Source organism: Curcuma longa, chromosome 21 (assembly GCF_044706935.1).
Source record: "Curcuma longa cultivar G26 ecotype Majalengka, Jawa Barat chromosome 21, ITB_CL_G26_1.1, whole genome shotgun sequence".
Classification (NCBI taxonomy): domain Eukaryota; kingdom Viridiplantae; phylum Streptophyta; class Magnoliopsida; order Zingiberales; family Zingiberaceae; genus Curcuma; species Curcuma longa.
In genome coordinates this window covers 167,474-191,193 of record NC_133881.1, presented here as the reverse complement: position 1 = coordinate 191,193, position 23,720 = coordinate 167,474, and the positions used below count along the sequence as shown (strand labels likewise).

Below are 23,720 nucleotides of genomic sequence, written 5' to 3'. Positions count from 1 at the left end.
GCCAAATAGCCACCACTTTTGCGACAAAAATTACTTTGTTGCTAATTCTGTAACATTTTAAATTCATCACAAATTTCATTGCAAAAAATATTTTTGTCGCAAATTGGCGACGAAAGATGAATTAATTATTCGTTGCAAATATAGCGATGAAAAAAATAAACGTCGCAAATTCGACAACAGATTAATTATTCATCATGAAATTGTGATGAAATATTAATTTGTCGCATTTTAATTGGCGACGAAAGATATATTCGTCACCAAATTAGCGACAAAACTTAATTTTCATCGCCAATTTGACGACGAATTTGGCAACAAAAATGGTTTCATCGCCAAATTTAGAGCATACTAGATCTGCCGATCCCTTCTTTCCCTTTTTCCTTCTCACGTTTTCCCGCAGCAACACAGCATTCTACCGTCGCCAATCGTAGTCGCTGAAGCTTCTGTGAGGAATCCTTCATTATTTAGAGGTATGCTTCCGTTGCATCTGTCGGATCTGCTTCGATTTGTCACCGGCGGGCCTTTGGCGCGAGGCCGCTGGCCAGGGACTACGGGGCTAGCGGGTGTGACCTACGGCCACGGGACCAGCGTGGCCGCGGGGCCAGTGGCCGCGAGGACCCGCCGACGCGAGGCCAGCAGGAGCGACTTGCCAGCTGCGGGGCCAGCAGTCGCGACCCAACGGCCGCGGCCAGGGGCCGACGGCCGCAACCCTTTGGCCGCTGGCCAGGGGTCACGGGCCGCTGGTCAGCAGGCACGGGTCCATAGGCCGTCGGCCAAGAGCTGCAGTTTGATCCGCAGCCCGTTGACTGCTCGTCGCGCCCGCTGCCTCGGTGCCGCTGGCCATGCCCATTGCCTGCTGTCGCTGGCTCGTTGCCCGTTGATCGAGGCCCAACGGTAGTTGGCCATTGACCGAGGGTGGCGGATCGAGGACTAGCGGCTGTTGGTCAAGGCCCAGCGGTCGTTAACCATTGGTCGATGGTCGTTGACCTGGGGCAGTCGTCCGTAGTCAGTGATTGCCGTTGGCCATGGGCGCCGCTTGTCACTAGCCACGCTTTGATAGTTCCGAACTAATTCAGCTTGTGTAGTTTTAAGATTTCTTTTTTTAAATACTAATTTAGTTTACTAAAAGTGTTTGTTTGTGCATATGAAATTTAAGTGTTGATTTTGTAATGTTATTTGTGCAGGTTTATAATTTGCGTGGACGTAAAATAATTGGAGAGATACTCATCTTTGTTCATCGACTTTAGGTATTTTTATAATTATAGTTATTTTTGAATATTGAAAAGTATTTACCTATAATTATTTGAATGTTAGTATCCGAGCCCTCTCCGACTTTATCCGGTCCAAAGAACGAGCTACCGAGCCCTCTATGACCTAATCCGGAGAACGAGCTACCGAGCCCTCTCCGATCTCATTTCGTCATCGATCAATCTGAATATGAACTTAAATCGTTGTCAACATCAAAACAACAATCAGGACAAAACTGCATCAACAGCGACTAGGTGGAAAGTCCTAGTAGGTCGGGTGGACCGAAGGGCAAAAAGTCCTAGTTGCGACTATGTGGGAAGTCCTAGTAGGTCAGGTGAACCGAGGGGCAAAAAAAGTCCTAGCTGCGGCTAGGTGGGAAGTCCTAGTAGGTCGGATGGACCGAGGGGCAAAAAGTCTTGGTGGGTCAAGGATTCAGACATCAAAAATGACGTTGAGGGGGGCCTGTGGTCCTTTGTTTGAGGGGGAGATTGTTGGATTACAAGGGTGCAAACATAGTTCCACATTTAAAGTATATGGAAAAGATCATGGGGTTAAAAGGATGGAAAGTATCTCCATTAGTATGAGGCCTTTTGGAGTGAGCCCAAGAACAAAACCATGAGGGCTTAGGGCCAAAGTGGACAATATCATACCATTGTGGAGATATTTTGATTCCATCGGTACTAACAATGACATGTTCCCTTGAAGGGAACAATAGACATCGATCTAACATAGGATTTCATTAGAAATCCAAAAGTCAAAATCGAACAGTTGTAAGACTGTCACTATTTAGATTTATATATTATGCTTGCTATGCTAACTTTGTATACAGAAATTTAAAATTAGAAGTTGGCTAGAATAGTAAACTTCGAGCGATCGAATTTGTTCCAAGCACCTGGCTGTCCAAACAAGGATAAGTCATAGCCAGATGAAATTTCATCTAGTTCTCACCATGTCAGCATTCCAGACGTCTGGAGATGGATAAAATGCAACGGTATCAGATTTGATAAAGCAAGGTGGAGGTGCTCGGAGCTAGTCCAAACACTCAGAATGGTCATTATAAGCAACCTTGGACAACAGCTCCAAAGACTCACTCACATCCATTCTTCTCCTCCTTGTTCAAGTGCTACATGCTCTGGAAACATTGTTATGGCGCCGAAACGCTGCTTTGAAGTCAACACTTTACTTCGATCTCATTTCATTATCGAAGACTTTTAGCGGATTGCCATAAAAAACGATCAACAACCATGGATCTTGGAGTAGCAGTTGTAGGTTGTAAACCAAGTAAAAAAGAAATGTATTTTCTTTATATTTAGTTTCATTTCCACTGTCATCTTCTATAAACAAAATAAGTTTTTAAAAATAAGTAAAAAAATGGCACTCGCTATTCACCTCCTCTAACACGCTTCTTGATCCTACAATGTGATGCAGAGAGAGAAGGTCGGCTCAAAGTAGGGAGGTTAAATCAAAGCGGGAAGTCCAACTCAGGTAATGCCAGATATAACATTCACCACATACTTAATCCGATTTCATTTGAATACGCTTCTCAGTCCAACTTAAAGGGGTGAATATGATGGTATCTAAGTTATTTCCCAATTAGACATCAACTTCCCCAACACCCTAGCTTAGTGCTCAGATATCATCATCCTAAGCACCTTGGATTAATTCTCAAAGATAGGACATCCCTTAGCATCACAATTCGATTCTTGGACACCCAACATCACAGAGCACCCAATATGTCCAAGCACCCAATATCCTAGAATACTGAACATGTTTGAGCACCCAATATTCCAGAACATTGAACATATCTGAGCACCCAATATCTCAGAACACTAAACATCCATCAGCATCCCGGTTCGATTTCTAGACACCCAACATCACAGAGCACCCAACATGTTTGAGCGTCTAATATCCCAAAACACTGAACATGTTCTAGCACTCAATATCCCAGGACACCGAACATCTCTAAGCACCCAGTATCCCAAGACATTGAACATCTCTGAGCATTTGATATCCCTAGACACCAAACATTTTAGAATAGTCAGACATCTCAGTGTAACGAATTTCTCTTAGTATCTGGAATTTCTAGGCACCAAATATAGTCAAGCATTGAAAAGATTGAACAGATTGATAAGTGACTTCAACCTCCCTCTAAAATATAAACAAGGTCCATGTGGAGATTTTCCTTAATGGTTGTTCCTCTAACAAGCTCTCAAGGATAACAACTATCCCCTAACAATCTTTCAAGGATAATGATTATTCCCTAACAATCTCTCAAGGATAATAGCTATCCCCTAACAAACCTACTTGGGGATGACTGAAAGACATAGTGACGGGCTAGTTGGACATTCTTTCTAACAATTGCCCCCTAACAACTTATAACTAGTGGAGAGAAGGTGAGATGACTAACAGCCTGGAGATTCCTTCACATAAGCTATATAATAATCAATGAAGATAAGTAACAGGTATGGTTTTCTTATTATGCGCAGAGGCTAACTCTTCTCCAATATGTTCTTCTCTCTTTCTTTTCTGCTACCTATTTTCTCATTCCTCAAGTCATAGAGTGGCTTGAGCATCGAAATAGTCACGTCAATAGAGCCAACCAATCCTAACATTCTTCACATTTTATATGTAGGATGCTTGTGATACTTTCGGATCCGGAGGTGTTGCAGAGAGAAGTTCGAGCAAGCAAAAAAGACACCATCAATTAATTTTATTTTATTTATAATTCCATCAATTCTAAAGATATTTTTACTCCTTTTGAATATAATATCAATCTTTTCTGTAAAAGGTGTAATCCGCCATCTTAGCGGCCCCACGTGATCGGCCCTATATAATATCAATCTTGAAACTTTAGTAAGATAGTCATAGATTACTTTATAGATAAACAAATTAGATATGCAACTCTATGTAGGACCTTTAACCATGGATCTTACGATTTTAAGGAGGCCGCCTCGTGCCTAATTAGATGGGGAGCTAAAATTAGATGGGGAGCTAAAGTTATAGGTCTAAAAAAAATATTTTTATTTTTCTAAACCTTGGATAATCTAATTATCCAAGCATACAAGGATCTAATTTTCTTTTGGATCTAATTATGCGGACATGCGGTAATGTGGTGATGATTATGTGGTGATTTTGATATAGTGGCATATCGATGATATAATATGCTTCCTTCAATAATTTATGTTTCTTTCATTTGCTCAAGAGTTGATACTCAAGAGGTATATTTTTTTATTAATTATTATATTTCAATTGACTCAAGATCTGTTTCTTTTAATTTTGATAGATATATTTATTTTATGTGTAGCGTGTTGAATCTTGGTGAGTGTTATGGAGTCTAGAGACTTTTTAATCTACTCCACTTGACTAATAATATATCATGTGTTTTTTTTTTTAATTTTGATATATTTTTATTACTTAATTAATTAATTTGAATAGTGTATATCAGTTTTCTCCTTCCTCAATATGAATTCTTAAATTGTGGCCATTCAAGATTGCTATTGTTTAAAAAATTAATATAAAGTTGGTTACTTAATTTTTTTTAAAAAAAAAATCATAGACAAAATTAAATATAAATTTTAATTATATTTTATCACTATAATATATTTTAATTTCTTTAATTGTTCTTTTTTTTTTACAAATATATGCATCATTCATTTATATATTTATATGTAATATATTTATATTTATCAAGTTAAATTTAAAGAATTTGAGGTAATTTTTTATAAAAAAATTAATAATTTATATATTCTAATATAGTTTTAATATTTTAAAAGATATAATCAATAAATAATGGCTCTTAAATTTTTGTCTAACTATTAAAAGAGAAATTTTTTTTTAAAAAAATAATTCAAAGTTATCTAGAAGATCATTTTTTTAAAAAAAATTCACATAAGGCCTAAAAAAGTTCTGATTTGAAGTATTGTAGAGATTTCGATAGATATTAAAAAATAACCCCCTACTAATGCTGCATATACATGGAACATTATCTACATCATCGGATCGTTCGTTTCTAAATTAACCAGATAATAAAAATTAAATATTTAAATTAAAAAAAATCCTCGAAAGACATACAACCTGTTGAAATCTGTGGTTTGCTACCAATCAATTTTTAGTTATCTACACGTTAACCTCACATCTACTTTTTCATGTCTTTAAAAAAATCAGTGCGGCATGTAAATTTTTTTTAAAAATATCCTAATATATTTGAAACTATTGTTGAAATGGAAAATAATATTTATTTATTTTTATCTTGTCATTTTCAATATTTGATTTTTATGACATTATTTCTAAGTATTATGATATATATAATTTAATAGTGTTAACTTTTAACAAAAAAAGTATTAAATAAAATTTGTCTTATACCCGAGATCTCCAATATCATATTGTAGGAAGGTTGAAGCATTCTGTCACAACATATAAATCTTTGACCAATTTTTGTTCACAAATCTCTGTTTTGATTCTATAAAGAACTACAAACTGTAAAGATACACTCATGGTAAATTGGTAGAAAAGGCCCTATAATCAAACGTCCAAAAAGATCTGATCGATTTTGAATAACTTTAACCGTTAATTAGACTATTTATGCACATGCCAACTTTTCATTGGAAACCCAATGCACTTGTATTAAATCTTATTCAAAATACTAGATCATTTTATGCTATGTTTACTTCATACAATGGATGAAGAAAAGAAAGGAATCCCTAGGGAAAATAAATCCCTAGGGAGGAGAAAAGAAATCTCTCCACGCGTAGAGTAAACTGAGGAGGCAGCTCCCTTCTCTTCCCTATCTTCCTCCTCTCCAAACTCTCCAAGGACCCTGCTCGGTGCTCGGTGCTTCTCCCTGAGAACCCGACAGCTTCTCCTCATGAGAGCATGCCGAACGCAGGGATGAAGAAAACCCTAGGCTGAGGGGTTGAGAGCTGCGGATCCTTGCTCGATTCTGCCCTCTTCTCGCTGTCCATCTGCTCCCCCTGGTCTTCCACCGGAGGAGCAAAGTGCAACCGGTGTTGATGAAGATTGGAGGTGGGGCTGCTGACCGCGCCTCCTTCCGTCATTTTCTTCCTTCTCTGTTCTCCACCACCAAAGACTTGTTTGGTCGCCAGAAGAAGTCATCGTCGAGTTGCTGCCGGAGAAGACCGTGTGGGGAGGAAGAGATGAAACCTCGCTCGCTCCTCCTCCTCCTCCTCCTCCTCCTCCTCTCGTTGTCCTCGGCCACCAGCAGAGCTATGTCGGACATTTTCGTGAACACCTCGCCTGCAGCTCTCCGCCCAGCCCAAAGCAACCGTGATGTCGTGCGTCGGCAGTAGAGGAGGAGAAGCTTTTCTCCTGCATCTCCGGCTCCGCAAGGACGCCCTGCTCCTGCCTTCTGCGGCACGCCGGCGGCAGAGGAGAAGAGGAGAAGAAGAGAAGTGCGCCGGCGGTAGAGGAGGAGAAGAATCGGGTACGCCGGAGGAGAAAAAGAGGAGAATCAGTCTGTGTCTGTGTCGCGAAAGGCAGAGAATTTTTATTTTTTTCGTTCGTCCCTCGCGTTCCGCCCGATTTCGGGGTGACGGATTTTTGGGAAAAAAACATCCGCTGATGGATAAAATTTTCATCTTTCCTGAAAAAGTTATAAAAGTAAACGGTGGATGGATACCTATTGAGGAAAGTTTTCCACTGATTTACTTTCCGTCCTTCCAAGTAAACAGGGGCTTAGAGTACCAATCCAAAACCATCTAATGACCTACAAATATATATATAATAAAAAAAAACATGCATCACAAATCTTTTATTAGGGCATCTCCAATAGAGGGGTATTTGAGGGGATATTTCTCCAAATATCCTCATATCTCAAATATCCCCTATTGGAGGGGATATTTGAGAGGACATTTGAAATCACCGGGCACAAAGTTTTGCCCGGTGATTTCCAATTAATTTATTATAAAAAATTAATATAATAATTAAAATTAAATAAAAAATGAAAGGTAGGTAGGGTGTGATTAATAAAATGGTAGTATGATTTATAATATTTAATTAATGAAATATTTAATTATGATATTTAGAAGTGAGATAGGGATAATGGTGGGACCTATAAATATTTGATTTGTGGTATATTTGATTATGAAAGTTAGGATATTTGAGGAAGGAGATATTTGATTGATGATGTGGATGTGGGGACCACAAATATTTAGATGAAATATTTGGTTGTATTGTGGATGCCCTTATATTAGAGGCCCATCAAGACACGCAAAGCTCTCATGATGCTTGAGACCCAGTAAATCAATTATATTTAAGCTCATGCTACGGTTAAAGTTTGACCCATCTCGGCCATGCTTGGTCATCAAGTATGACAGGAGGCCACGTAGACTCGCGCTAAGTTGGGCCCAGACACAAAATGCTTCTCCATAGATAAATTTATTAAAACATCACAATGTTTCAAAATTTTAGAAGGGCCTACTACGTCGTGACTCCTGGGGCATAACTGAGTTGGTTACGACGCAGCAGAGTTGCAGACGAGGACAAGAGTTCGAATCTTGACAAAGCCAAACAATACTCTCCTGCATTGTGATCAACTGCAGTTTCTCGATTTACCTCCTCATAAATAATCATGGAATCGACCGTGTGAAATCGCTAAGGTGGCAAATTTTATTTTATTTTATTTTATTTTAGAAGATAGAGGGCCTACTAAATAAATAAGGAATTAACCAAAGTATTAAATTAAAACTAACATCTCCACTAAAAATCGTATTACATGAAAAGGAGCCAAGTTACTAAAAAGTATTACACGCTAAACAACTCTACAAGCCAAGGTCCCAAACTAAAACTAGCACCTACCCTTTTACTTACCCGAACCGGGCTCACGGTTCGAAGGGCGACGATGGGCGAGGCTGAGACAAGGTCCCACCACCGTGTGATCTTGTAGGCAGTGGAGGAAGCGGGTAGGTGGGATCGCAGTCCTATCGCATCGAGCGTACTGTTTCCCGTAGCTTCTCCTGGCTTTGATCCTTGTCAGTTGGTATCGGCACAGATGATCCGTTGCCGTGGAGGCGCAGTAATTGCGTCCTTTCGCATCAAGAAAGGTACCGGGAAGCGGGGACATGGCGAAGAGTTCGCTGCCCTAGGACGGACCTGGTTGGATTCGAGAAAGAGGAAGGACCTCGATCGTTTCTGCGGAGGGAGGAGATGGCGATGATGAACAGGACGCGCGATTTGATCCAAGGGATCGTGCGGGAGAAGTCGCTCAAGTGGGTGCTCAGCCGCCGGACCTCCTTCGAGGATGAGTACGAGGAGATGCGTCGGTCGCCGTCGGGCCGGAGGAAGTGGATCTCCGACCTTTCTCCTGTGGCCAACGTCATCGTCGGCCGTTGCTCCCAGTACGTTGGCCGCCTTCATCACTTGCTATTCATCTTGATATTCATGATTTGAGGTTGATTTCAATACCGGTAACTACTGATGTAACAAGATAAAAAGACTGCGATCTAGGGTTCGAGTTTGTCCTCAGTTTAGGCCCTGGATGAACCTGCGGCTGTCTGACCAGGGTCGGACTCCTTGGGATGTTCCACTGAAAGGAAAGAACACTGGAATTGGCTCTAATGCGATGATGCCTAAGTTAGGGGGTGTAAGCGGGCGACTAGGTGAGAGTTAGAGGGCTTTGTGGGCGCCTCACCGTGCATGCTCGAAGTTGGTTAGCTGCCTATTCACAGGGTTTTCATAGAGTAATGATTCCTGTTAAAATGGGATCGCCAAAGCTAACTTATCATCTTAGACATGGTTGACCACCATTGTTCCAGGTTTTGGCATACTTACATGTGTATCTTGAACAAAAGCCTCCCTTTTTACTTAAGGGTGAAACAAGCTTTGGTTGTATCTTGGCAACAGTGAGGGCCTGTGTATTATCATATTATAGATCAAAAGCTTTAATTTATGGCTCTGACCTATATAAGACTTCACTTACATGCTTAATCCAGAAACCTACATACTAATTAGAAACTTTCATTTGTACATGAAGTCGAGACAAGACACAATCCATATTCCTGATTTATTAGAGACTAATTTTCCTATAATTGTAAATTTAAGGATCATTTCTATATCTCTATTGTCTTATCTTTTTCCATTAGTATTAGACCATCAATCATATTAAAGTAAATCTTCTTGGTGTGTTATTATAGATGATAGTGTGCCAATTAATGAGAATGAAAACTAATTAAATTTGAAACTTCTATTGTGGAAAAACACTTTAGAAACTAATGTTTTAATATAATTTCAATAAAAAAATGATTAAGAAAATTAATGTGAAGTTCTTTTGAGTACAACAATAGCAAGCAAGCCTTTATCCCACTAAGTGAGGTTGAGTGGATCCTCCTATATCATTGGGTTTGATCTTCCTACTATATTATTATTTATATTTAAATGAATTTTATCATATTTTATCATTGCTATAAGTCTTCTTTTAGTCTCTCTCTTCCTTGATTAATATGCGTATTTGTCATTGTCTCACAACGCCTAACTAGAGCATTTATTGATTGTCTAAGTACATATTCATACTATCTTAAACGCATCTCTCAAAATTTTTCCTCAATAAGTGTAATCCTAACTTTCTCTCTAATGTTTTTAAGTTCTTATGAGTACAACAACAACAAACAACTCTTTATCCCACTAAGTGAGGTCGATTATAGGGATCCTCCTATATCATGAGGTTCGATCCCCTACTATATTATTATCTATATTTAAAAGATTTTAATCCTATTTTATCATTGCTATAAGTCTTCTTTTAGTCTCTCTCTCCCTTGATTAATATATGTATTTGGCATGGTCTCACAATGCCTAACTGATGCATTTATTGATCACCTAAGTATATGCCCATGCTATCTTAAATGCATCTCTAGAAGTTTTTCCTAAATAAGTGTAATTCTAATTTTCTCTCTAATGTTTTCATTTTTTATCCTGTCCATCCTCATGTATCCGCACATCTAGCTTAACATCCTTATGTCTGCGACTCTTATCTTTTGTTTGTGTGCTCGCTTTATATCCCAATATTCAACTCTATATAGTAGATTTAACTGTTATTTTGTACAACTAACTTCTTTTTAAATTTTAGAGGTACCTTATGATTACAACGAACAGCTGATGCTTGTCTCTATTTCAACTATCCTACTTGTATCTCATGTAAAAACATCTCTATCAACCACTCTATTCTTTTGCAAAAACGATCTTAGATACTTAAAACTTTCAGGTGCATGTAACTCGTGTTCTCCTATTTTAAAAATTGTCTTGCTGCATTTATTATTGCTAAACTTAAATTCTATATATTTTATCTTTACTAAGCTTAAAACTTTCAACTTTAGTGTGTTCCGCCAAGATTCGAACTTAGCATTTATTTTTTTACGAGTTTCATTGACTAAAACAATGTCATCTATAAACAAGATGCATGATAGTAACTTATCTTAGATGTGTCTAGTGAGTTCATCCATAACTAGTCTAAAAAAATATGGACTTAGTTGATCTTTAATGTAATTTTATTTTGAAACACTTCTTAATCCGTTTTGGAATCTTCACTCTTGTCATTACATCATCATATATATCTTTAATTATCTCAATATAAACTACATTAACACATTGATTTTCAAGAATTCTCTATATAATTTTCCTTAGGACTCTGTTATAAACTATTTCTATGTCAATGTGAAATCTTATGAGTAATAATTTAAATTCTCATAGATATGATATTCAATAATAATATTCAAGCCTTTATTCCACTAAGTGAAGTCGACTATATGGATCCTCCTACTCTATTAAACTTAATCTCCTACTATTATATTCTCATATCTATTTAAATAAATTTTATTCTGTTTTATTGTTGTTAATCAAGTCTTCTTTGGTCTTCCTCTTCATCAATTAATTTGTGTATTTATTATAATCTCATATTGCCTAACTGGGGCATCTATTGGCCGTCTAAATACATGTCAATATCATCTTAAATGTATCTCAAATGAAAAATGGATGGTTGGTGAGGAGTCTTCATAGGTTTGATGTGTACCTTAGGTTAAATAATACAACACTAATTTGAACCTAAACTCATAGAGAGAATTTAGATGAAGTTGATGAAGCACAAGGATAACTATCTCACACAAAGAAGCAAGAACCTCATAGAGATTAATTAAACTAGAATTTTATAATTGAAAGAGATGATCAATATATAGAGATGATCTCATGCCTGCACGAGCTAGTAGCTTCGCTCATTGTGCATGAATTGCAATAATGCCAAAGCAAAATATAAAAAAGGTTCACTAAACTAACTAAATGCATACATCTGAATAAACCCCAACCAATAACTTGGAGGTCAACAACTTGACCCACAATCTGTTTAATGAAGGATGCATCATATATATGGATGAACGACTCGTAATCTATCTAGAATGAAATGCATCATAATCATATATGAATGTATAGGGCGAACAACCCATAATCGACTATAAAATGTCATATATACATTGGTGAACGAGACAATTCATCTAATACAAAATACATTGTATATATATGTGTGTGTGTGTGAACTACTTGCAATTCACCATAGATGCACCTCACAAAAGAAAAGGTGAACGACCTGCAATTCACCTAAAGAGATAAACATCTCGTGTAAAATAGTTAAAACTTATAAACACGCAAAAAGAGATAAAGGCCTATTTTAAGCGCGGAACTAAGACTTCATAATATATGTAAAACATTTATTTATTAATTTAGCATAATAGTCATGTAACTCTTTCACAGGATATAACCAGTGCTCTATACTATAAGCAATCACGTAACTCTAAGTCTTTTGGAGGGTGGACTCGAAGCAAGCTCTACATGCAAGTAGTCATGCAACTCTTTCAAAGGGCAGAGCTGAAACTCTAAACTACAATATTTACACAACTCTTTTAGAAGGTGGAGCCAAAGCTCTAAACTATAAGTAGTCATGCAACTCTTTTAGAGAGTGAAGTTGAAACTCTAAACTACAAGCAACCACGAAGCTCATTTAAAAGGTGGAGTTAGTTAATTCAATGTTACACTGATTCAGTTGAAATTTATATGTATCTCAATTGTTCAGGGTTTTTAAGGTTCATAGTTTTTAAACACTATGCTAGATTTCTATTACCTATCAAGCCTAGTATGTATTTTCTTAATAACAATGATACTTAAGTGTAAAGAAGTAACAACAACAACCAAGTCTTATCTTACTAGGTGGGGTCGACAAATGTAAAGAAGTAAGAAGATAATAAAAGACAAGCAATTTAAAAGATATAAAAGACAGGAGTGTATAATGGTTTTAAACAACAATAAACCATCCCATGTATATCACTCACATATGCATGGGGAAAATTTCCCCTTTAAAATTAACATATTCAATTAGTCTTGAAATTATAATATGTTAATTTAAATCGTACACAAGGAAAATGTTAAATTGAATTAAGCAGGAAAAATCCACCTCAATTGAAGAACCTTTTCAATCGGGCAAGTGCTTCTTTAACCGGGACGATGATGACTTTTAACAAGGGTAGAATTGCTTCCACCAAAAAGAGAGTAGTGATTGTTGCTTCTAGCAGGAATGATGATCGTTGCTAGACAAAATCGCGAGAAAGGGAGGAAGACGAATCAACACATAGGAATACAAACTTTAATCCTAAACTCTTCAAATATATAATTATCTTGGAAACTGTAAATCATACGAACTAAGAATACAATTGAACTAAACTCAAATCTTTTAATTTGGCCTTAAAAATTATAACCCATACAACAACCAAAGGATCCTCCTATGCCATTAGTCTTAATTCCTGACTATATCCTCATCTAGATTTAAATGAATTTTATCATGTTTTATCATTATTAAATGTTCTTTAGTCTTCCTTTTCCTCGTTTAATGTGCACATTTATTATTGTTTCATATCGCCTAATTAGAGTATTTATTTGGTATCTAAGTATGTATTTATACCATCTTAAACGCGTAGTTTTCTTTCAATAGGCGCAATTCTAACTTTTTTCTAATATTTTCCATTTCTTATCCTGTCCATCCCCATATGTCCGTACATCCACATTAAGATTATCATCTTTGTGACTTTTATCTTTTACTCTTGTACTCACTTTATAGCCCAACATTTAGCTCCATATAATAACATGTCTAACTGCTATTTTATAACATTTCCCTTTTAAGTTTTAGAGGTACTTGATAATTATAAAAAACATTTAACGCCCTCATCCATTTTAACCACTACTTGTATCTTATGTAAAACATCTTTATCAACTCCTTTATCATTTTGCGAAAACATTCCTAGATACTTAAAGCCCTTAGTTACAAGTAACTCATCATCTCCTAAATAATTATCTTGTTACATCTAATACTATTAAATTTAAATTTCATATATTTTATTTTTTACTTTACTAAGCTTAAAATCCTTTACTTTTTGTGTTTTTCTTCAAGATTCGAGCTTAGTATTTACTTTTTTACGTGTCAATCTTTGCTTTTATCATTACATCCTTATACATATTTTTAATTGTTTCAATATACATTATGCTAATACTTTTCTTTTTTAGAATTCTCTACATAATTTCCCTCGAGACTTTGTTATGAATTTTTTTTATGTCAATGAATATCATGTTTACTTTTCTTGATATTTTTCAATTAATTGTCTGAGAAGATGTATATTTCTATTGTCTAGGCATGAATCCAATTTGAATTTAGTTTAGTCTCCTTATTTTTTTTCTCTTTTTATTCGTATACAGGGGATTTTAGTACTTACGCTTCATTTGATCGAACATTTTATTCGTTTTAATATCAACTTGAATAACTTCGTGAACCATTCAATATCCCACTTCTCTAGGAATTTTTATACCTTTATTGAAATATCATCCGGTCTAATTGTTTTCCTATTTTACATCCAATTTAACACTTCTATTTTTGAAATTTGAATTCTCTGATAAAAATTTAAATTTTTATACTCTTTATATCTATTTAAGTTTCATAAGCTAAGTTGGTCATTTATATCTTTATTAAAAAGTTGATGGAAATACTTCTTTCATGTTTCTTTTATTTCCTCATTCTTTAGAAGTACCCTATTAGATTCATCTTTAATGCATCTTATTTGAGTAAAATCGTTTGATTTTCTCTTCTTATTTTAGTTGTTCTATAGATGCCCCTTTTCCCTTCTTTTGTATGAACTATCAATACAAGCATTTGAAAATGTCATTTTTGACACCACTTACTATTTTTTTAATCTCTTTCTTGACTACTGCATACTTTTTAAAATTTTCTTTGTTTTTACAAGTGTACAATAACTTATACTTTTGTACTTTCTCATTTCACTACTAACGACCATCAAGAGTTTTTATTTGATAGTGATTCTCCTCTTGACATGAGTACGCTCTTTGCCACCGTTTTAAAATTTGATGTTAGTTTAGCCCATGTTGTAAATGAGTCATGTATTTTTGCTATTTGTGCTCCTACTCTCTCCTTAAAAATACTTTGCTTCCTATTCTTAAACTTCTGCTACTTGATCCTAGGAGCCATGCACGTTTTTCTTCTACAATGATACTAAATATTCGACGCACGTATCTAACACCACTAACCTATGTTGGATTGTTAAGTTTTCTTTAGGGATAACTTTACAATCTTTATAAAATTTTCTATCCCTCTTCTTAACTATAAGAAAGTCAATTTGCGACATTATTTCTATTTTTGAACGTAGTCAGGTGTTTTTTACTTCTTCAAAAACATATTAATTATTATAAGTTTATATGTTATCACGGAGTTAATATAATTTTTTCTTCTTCATTTCTTGATTCTGCCTCCCCTATCATATTCCTTATTCTTTAATTTTACATGCCCATTTAGATATCCTATTGAAATCATCTCATTTATCAATTTTTTATACTATGTCATTTAGGTTTTTTCAAAATCTATATTTGGTGTCTTCATTTTTTTATAAAGGTAAATTGTATTAAGAAAGAGTCACGATCTTACATGGAGAGCACTCAAAAATCTAAAAATATGCGTTTGAATCTTTGTAAACATCCTTTCAATACTTGGGAAACCTCCCTCATATTGACATATATTCCTAGTCTGCCATATCAAGTAGATTATGGAAGTGATACCCAAGTGTCGGGCCTTGTTCCGCAAGCTGTCTCCATTGAATTGCTTGTTGAAGAGGTTCAACATGTCATTTGTTGTCCGAAAATGTTGATCCATGTGCAACTCCACCTTCGGATCTTCTCTATAACGGTGTGATTGTCGAGCAAGTGAAAAACAAGTGGTCTGACATCTCATTCTCCCATTGGCATAGTAGGGTACGTCTTGTATTTTTCATAAACCAATTTGTCTTTGTTGCATATTCGGCCATTCGCGAGCAACCACATGACAAATTCATGCTTCGGCATGATGTATGACTTCCATATCACTGCAGCCCATGGTTTGAAAAAAATCATATGTTGTAGCCGTGCCTCTCTGCACCGTCTTCGCACTGGGTGCCTTTGTGCACCGTCATAACACTGAGTGCCTCTTCTCCTCATATCAGCCTGGGTCGCACTACCTCTGTACTAGGTGCCTCCAAACCGCGTATCAGCCTGGGCTGCACTATTACCGCACTGCGCACCACCATAACATTGGGTGCCTTCACACCACGCACTACGTTTGCACTGGGTGCCTCCATTCGGTGCTCCACCATAACACTAGGTGTCCCCATTGTGCACACTAGCTAGGGCCATACTGTTGCTCTGGGTGCCCTCATGTTGCACATCACCATAACATTGGGTGCCTTCGCTCCACTCACCAGCCTTAGTCGCTCGACCTCTGTACTGGGTGCCTCTGCATTGCACCCCACCATAACATTATTAGGTGTCGCTGCTCCGCGCACCAGCCTAGATCACATTGCCTCCACATTGGGTGTCTCTGCTCCGCACACCACTATCACACTAGATGCCAATGCTCCACGCACCAGTCTGGGCAACACTGTCTTCGCCTAGTGCACCACCGTAACACGGGTGCCTCCGTTCCGCGCACCAGCCTGGGCCATACTGCCGCACTGGGTGCTTCCGTCACCGCTAAAACTGAGCCACCATCATTGACCTGCATGCCATCGTCACCATCCTACACACACCACTCCTTTGTGACCTATCCTATGCAGGTACAAGGGCACTAACCCTGTCTTGTGTGCCTCTGCCTCTATTCTACTGTACATCAACCTCGTTGTGAATGCGGGTGCTGCTGCCCTCACCGATCTGTGCTTTGTCTACCACAAGCAAGGAGCCACCATCACCTCTCTGTGTACCACTGTCGTCACTCCCTACCCCGTGTCGTTGCCCAGCAGTAAACCAACTATCTAGTAGAACTGCAGCATGTTGTGCAGTGCCACCTCCGTACAATATGGTTTGTCGAATGTAAAGCAGCCGCTTGATGAGAGGGTTGTCCGCCAGTTTTGCTTGCCACTCCCACATCGATGCGTTGTAGGGCATATTATTTGGTGTCTTCGTTTGATCCTATTTGAGATGTATATATCTAATTAAATTAATAGTTTGTTTTTTTACCTTCTAAAGTTATAATAATGTTTCCCTTTTAAACTACTTTTACTACTTCATCTCTTAAAGAGCTATATATAACAATATGTACTTTATTTCTTGTTTTACTATTTTTTGTGTACTTTTAAAATTTGAATTTTCTTTCATCTTTATTTTCTTATCTATCCATTTTGTCTCTTGTAAACACAAATTATGAATTATTCTCCTAATCATCATATGTACTATCTTTATTACTTTGCAAGTGAGTGTTTCTACATTTCATAGTCCAAATTTATATTTCATGTTTCAAATTTAAGATAATCAATATTCTTATAATGTCTGTTTTTATTCAATCTACGGTGTGAAAACTCTTGCTTTTTAACACCAAGGATTGAAATATCGTGTCATACCGTTCGAAATAGATGATTTTTATCATTATGACACAGGACTAGCATTGACACAACACATGCGACAATTTCACGTGCGTCACGCATGGAAGGAATCGACAAAGACTTACCTAGAAGCATTGGCGAAGACAATCGGCGAAAGATTAGCTCGGCGAGGCAACTAACAAGAGATTAGTAGTGGCGGACAGGCGGTGACCACTTTTCGAAAGAGGCAAGATGCCGATTGACAAAAAAACCTCATGGAAGGGAGGAAGGAGGTGGCATAATCAAGAGGGGAGAAGAAGAGACGGAAATTAGGATCGCAAGGAATTAAAAATTACGGTTTTATTAAAATCTAATATAATAATTTTAATTAAAATCATTATATTAAAATAAAATAAAAATTTATAAGTTATAATCAGTGTTATATATATTATATCAGTGTCACATAATTTTTTTATAAAACGGATTATTTAAACTATATATAATTTATAATTAATAATTAATTACTATATAAATTATAACTATATATTATATAAATTAATAACTAATTAAATAAACTATTAATTAACTAATATAAATTTTTTTTGCCCCCGGACAATGGTGTAAGATATTAACTAAGTATCTATAGTTTAATTTCCAATTACAGCGCATTGTAGGACATTTTCCTCTAATAGGATGAAAAACTTCGGACGTTGACTGTTGGATGAGGAGCCGCATGCGCTTCCGGATATACTCTGGTAGTTGGTGGGAGTTTTCTGTGGAGTCGAGCCCATCGTCTCCAAGACTTAATAGATTCAAAAAATTAGATATATGGATTATAAAAAAATAAAATAAAATATTATGTTTTTACTAAAAATATAAAAATATTAAAGTAAAAAAATAAAAATATTCTAATTAAAAATTTTAAATTTGTATTGATAATTTATTCAAAATCAAACCTTAATTTATTATTTTTAATTAACAATAGATTAAAATTTTAAAAAATATTTAGAATAATTTTTAAAAATTTTAAATAATTTAAAAATTTTTAAGTGTAAAAAAATAAAAAATATATAAATTTTTAAAATAAATTTGACTTTAGAATGCAATATAAACTATATATATAAATATATAAACTATAATATTTAATATACATATTATTTAGAATATTTATAAACTATAATTATATAAATATATATGTTTAAATCAATAAATAATTAAATCAATTAATAGTTAATTTATATTATTATTATAATGTAAAGTAGGATCTTTGTGTTAATCTCCATAATATAATAATATATATAAATAGATGGGATTGCTAGGATAATCAAATTAATCTTCCTTTAGTACATGCTATTAGAACTCAAATCCTAATCAACTATCTTTTGCCCATTTAGAATCCTTTTTATAGCTACATGAACAAGGGTGTACATGAGAGCTTGATTATCATAATATAACTTCAACAGCTTAGTAGGAGTACATTACAACTTAATTATCAATCATTTAAGTTGATTAGCTTACCTATCACATTAGTTATAACTCTTTTTTGTGTCTCTGCACTAAACATAGTCACTATAATTTTTGCCTAACAATATTAAGTTGTTCAATAACTGAGAACTTATATAAAATCAATATACAACTTATTTTTAAATTATACACAATAAATATATTTATCTAATAATTACTATTACTCTATATATAAATAAAAAAGTATCGAAATCGTATCAGCACGACACGATACGATATCAAAACCGTATCATTCCGGTATGTGATCGAAACCTCAACATGGGTCGAGATTTTAAACCTTATTTAACATTACACCCAATTTCTTATGAAGATGTAGCAGTCCTTACCAAAATGTTACAATTTAACCATGCAACGCATTCCTTCTAGGGAACAAGTTAGCATTCCTCTGGGGAACAATTTAGTATTAACACATTTCTTATAGTTTGATGGAATCATACATAATATTTGTCTTTGCATAGGGGCATTGGCATATCAGACACACTTGTCTTAGCTTATAGAAACTAGGAAATGGACATGAATAGCAGTCTGGAGCCTATTACAGGGGTGTAATCTTACTTGACCTGCCATTTTAGGATTAGTTGTTTTCCAACATTTAATGCATGCAAGGGCAGAATTGTATATTTAATTTAATGTTTGCTGTTGATAAATGCTCAAAAAGTATCAACTGTTGATGTGACTTGGCGTATCACCCTTTCTGTCTACCATTCATGGTTGGGTCATAGCATCCTACTGGGGAAATAGCTCTTTCAGAGGCTCAGAGTCCAAGCCTAAAGCTTGTCTTTGATCATCTTTTGTCCAATATCGAATTAGGTTTTACCAAACATCCTAGTGGTGAAATCCTGTGTCTTTGAGGGCTAGATGTCATATAGCATCAACAATGCTTATCTTGTATGTAATTCATTCAACTCAAAGTCTGAGCCTGAGCATTGATCTCCAAACTCAACCTTTCCATTAGAATCAGATGTTCTAGGCCTTTTGTTTGCAGTTGCTGGTTTGGTTTTTTTCCTCTTCAAAGAATATATTGAATACTTTGGTTTCATGTCATTGATGTCATGCAATTCAAAATAATCCCTTATCACCTTTTGATACCTTGGTATATTGAAAATAAGGTATACGGATGCTTTACCTGTTTACTTTCAGCATTAATGTTGTGTCTTTTGGCTTCTATTTGTTGCAGAATTCTCAATATTACTATGGATGAGCTCCAAAGCAATTTTAATTCAGTTGCTTCAGATACTAAAAAGAGTTCTTCAAATTATGCAAGGAACTTCTTGGAATACTGTTGTTTTAGAACCCTTGCTCTCTCTACTCAGGTTTCTGGCCATCTGTCAGACAAGACCTTTCGACGGTTGACATTTGATATGATGTTAGCCTGGGAAGCACCTGCAGCTGAAAGTCAGCCTACACTCAAGGTAAAGATTGACATTCATCTTTTTCATGGTGTTATTCTCAATGATTTTGGACAAAGGTTTCCCTATTCATTTTGAGTTCACTGATCTTAGCTTTACAGCAGGTGGATAAAGAGAGAACTGCAGGCATAGAAGCCTTTTCTAGAATAGCCCCTGCTATTCCCACTATTGCAGATGTAATTACTTGTTTCAATCTTTTTGATGTGCTCACTACTTCAACTGGAGGTCGACTTACTTTTGCGGTCTATGAGAAATACCTAGGTGCATTAGACAGGTACCTCTGCATAAAAAAAGGAATCTGGTTTGTTAATATTTGTGTATTGTTGGTGATTTTTTTGGTTGGTGTTCAGTTGTAGACTAAATTAGAAATATCCTGCTAGTTACTGAATGGCTGTTACCTCCAACCCTAAATAATTGGGACTCATGATTTTTTGTTGTCTAATGAATGGTTGTTAATTGTGCAGTTAGTTATCAGCCTATGTTCATTAATAGCTATGAATTATATAACCTTAGATCAACTCTATTCTTCCCTCCATTTGCACTACAATTATTACAAAAGACATCTTGTGCCTCTGTTTGGAAGAGTTATACAAAAGGATGACCCCACACCTCCACTCAAAATACATTTAGAAGTGTTTATGTCAATGAATCACCCAGAGACATGAATGCCTCCTGCATCAGCACATCTTGTAAGTAAATTTAGTTTGCTTACTCTTCAGTTCAATATGTGAATTATATAGGATAAAAAAAAAGATGATGAAAGAAACCACAACAGTAGGATATAAATGACCCATACACAAAGGACACAGAAAGTGAATCTGGTAATAAAATACTTCCTCTTTCTTATCATCAAAACAATTAATCATCTTTTCTCCTTTGATTTTTTTTTTTCTAATTCTTCTATAAATAACTCTTGCATCAAGAATTGTAGTTGAGATGCATCAAGGTTTAAAATACCACTTTTGAGACTATTTTGGTTCTTGATCGAAGTAGTTTAGTATTGGTAAACCATGTCAAGGTGGGTGTGGTGATGAAATGGGAGGAAGAGGAAGAAGGGGAGAGGACAAAGAGGCAAAAACTGGATAGGAAGATTGAGAATAAGAAGGAAAAAAAAAAGAAGAGGCAAAAGAAGTGGATGGATATGTACCTACCGCTGCTGCCAACTCAAACTTGGGTTCACCTGGAAAATTGTTCACCCACCCTTCGTAGCCGCCACAAATGCCTTATCAAACCTTCCTCCATGCTTCTTATAGAGATCACTTTTGCATAGTTGCTGGTGATGTGATATGCCATTTGAGACCTGGTGTCACTATGCTGACACTTTTTGTGTCTCATTGTACGTATGGATGGGGTGGCAACACAGGATTCTAAACTGCTGACATGGCACACTTTTATCATAACTTTCCTTTAGCATGCATTCTTAATTTTATAAAGCATCATTGTGTGGAGTGCATGCTGTTCTTAATATCACTTTTGAATGACCCGGGTAGTTGAATTGTTTGTGGTCACTATATTCTTCTGTTTTCTTATGAATAATCTGTGTTAGAAGTGGTAGCAATCTGGATTACCAAAATCTTATGGTTTTGTCAGCTGTAAAAGAGTTTTATTCCATCCACTAAATGCAACTGAACTGGATGTCGATTCCTTGATGTCTGGGTGAAAGTAGGAAGCAGTATACATGTCATATGGCCATTTCTCATAATTTAAGATTACTTCTTGAGGATTGCACTGTAGAGTGGAAATCGAATGTATAATTTCTCCCTTTTTCCTTCTATAGAGCAATAAAGAAGATGAAAGCTCAGACTGAATCACCTCTTCTTTCGGGTCTTCGCCTCCCTAGAGAAGAAAGGATCCTTGAGATGGACGGAACATTGACCACCCAACCAGTGCTTGAACACATGGGAACTTCTACATGGCCTGGTACATCTTCTGACAACCCACTCTGTTTTAGTTAATGGGGAGAATATACAAATGATCTATGATGTAGAGGACCAAGGTTTGATATCTCGAATCGTTTTGCTTGATACCGGCGAAAATTTTCGTTTTGCCAGCGGACCGATACTAGCACAGCATTCCGGCTAGGATGGAGGCGTTGCACAGGTCCCGGTCTCGTGGCCTACGCTTGCATCGGGCGATCACAAGGATTTTTTTTAAAACTTAGGTTTTAAAATTTATGTTTTAATAATCAACTCCTAGTTATAATTGAGATAATTTAAATAGATTTAATTAAAGCCTCTTAAAATTATCCTATTATTTTTTTAAAAATATTTTATTTTATTTTTTTATTTTTAAATATTTAGATTAAATTTTTTATTTTTAGTTAATATATTATATATTTTAAAAATATCGAAACTATACCTGCACAACACGATACGATACCGAAACTGTATCGTTTCAGTCCGGGACCGAAACGTCGGCACAACTTGATATTTTAAACCTTGTAAAGGACAACTTACTTTAAGCACCTCTTATGATTTTGAGAGCTAATCCATCAATCAGTTATGAAAATATATTAATTCCTCAAGTTCTGTTTATTGCAGGGAGATTGACACTGACGGACCATGCTCTCTATTTTGAAGCACTGCGAGTTGTAACCTTTGATAAACCAAAGGTGTATGAACTTGCAGATGATCTAAAGCAAAGTATCAAGCCTGAGTTGACTGGGCCATGGGGTTCCCGCCTTTTTGATAAGGCTGTTATGTACAAGTCAATATCTTTGTGAGTTGCTACATTAAGTTGTAATATAAAACTTACATTGAATGTCTATGTTGTTTTTTTTCTAATTGATTTGGGTAATCTTAATTAATTATTGAAGAACAACCCGTAGCAGTAAATATTCAGTTAGTAATATAATTTTCTATCTTCCTTTTAGATCAGAACCAATGATCATGGAGTTTCCTGAGCTTACAGGTCATTCGCGTCGTGATTATTGGCTAGCTATTATGCGAGAAGTTCTTTATGCCCATCGATTCATTCAGAAGCATGAAATAGAAGGTGTTGAGAAAGAAGAAACTCTTTCAAAAGCCATTCTTGGTATTCTACGTATACAAGCCATTCGAGATTTACTTCTGCCAGCAGTTATCAAGTATGAGGCACTTCTGATGTTCAATTTCTGCGATCAGCTTCCTGGAGGTGATGCAATATTGGAAACACTAGCTAATGTAATAGCCTCTAGGAGGTTGGATCGAACTAATCAATCCACTTCAAGAAGTGGAATGTACTCTATATCTACTTTGGGAATTTTGTCAAATCTAGGGCTCGTATCACAAGTTTCAACTGAAGACAAGCTTCTTGTTGGTGAAATAGTTGTCGGGGAACTGACTTCCTTAGAAAGGGCAGTGAATGATGCTAGAATTAACTACAAACAGTTAGAGAAAGCACAAGCTACAATAGATGGAGTCAAAGTAGATGGTCTTGATACAAATTTGGCAGTGATGAAGGTACTGTATTATTCTTTGCTGTTACGATTTAATAGTGTCAACCACTTTTAGAGTACTCTTTTATACCTTGTACTTTAGTCTGTTTGATTTGTATTATAATTAATAGGTTCTATATGTGGATATGTGGTTATTAGGTATTATAATAATACTATATATGGGTCTTCTAGTTCTTTCTCTGATCAATATGCTATCAGATTTTATCCCTCAACTTGGTATTAGAGTGGGTTCTC

The 23,720-nt window shown here is 35.9% G+C and overlaps 1 protein-coding gene across 2 annotated transcripts; it reads left to right on the top strand.

Annotated features, from left to right (window-relative positions):
• Positions 1–8,257: 8,257 nt before the first annotated feature.
• On the top strand, positions 8,258–23,490 carry LOC141815254 (uncharacterized; the record flags this gene model as incomplete). Of its 2 annotated transcripts, none has more annotated exon segments than XM_074703169.1 (6): positions 8,258–8,597; positions 19,819–20,053; positions 20,155–20,324; positions 21,828–21,970; positions 22,591–22,768; positions 22,923–23,490. In XM_074703169.1, coding segments are annotated over 6 exon segments (1,485 nt in total), but the record flags the coding sequence as incomplete, so codon positions are not given.
• Positions 23,491–23,720: the final 230 nt, after the last annotated feature.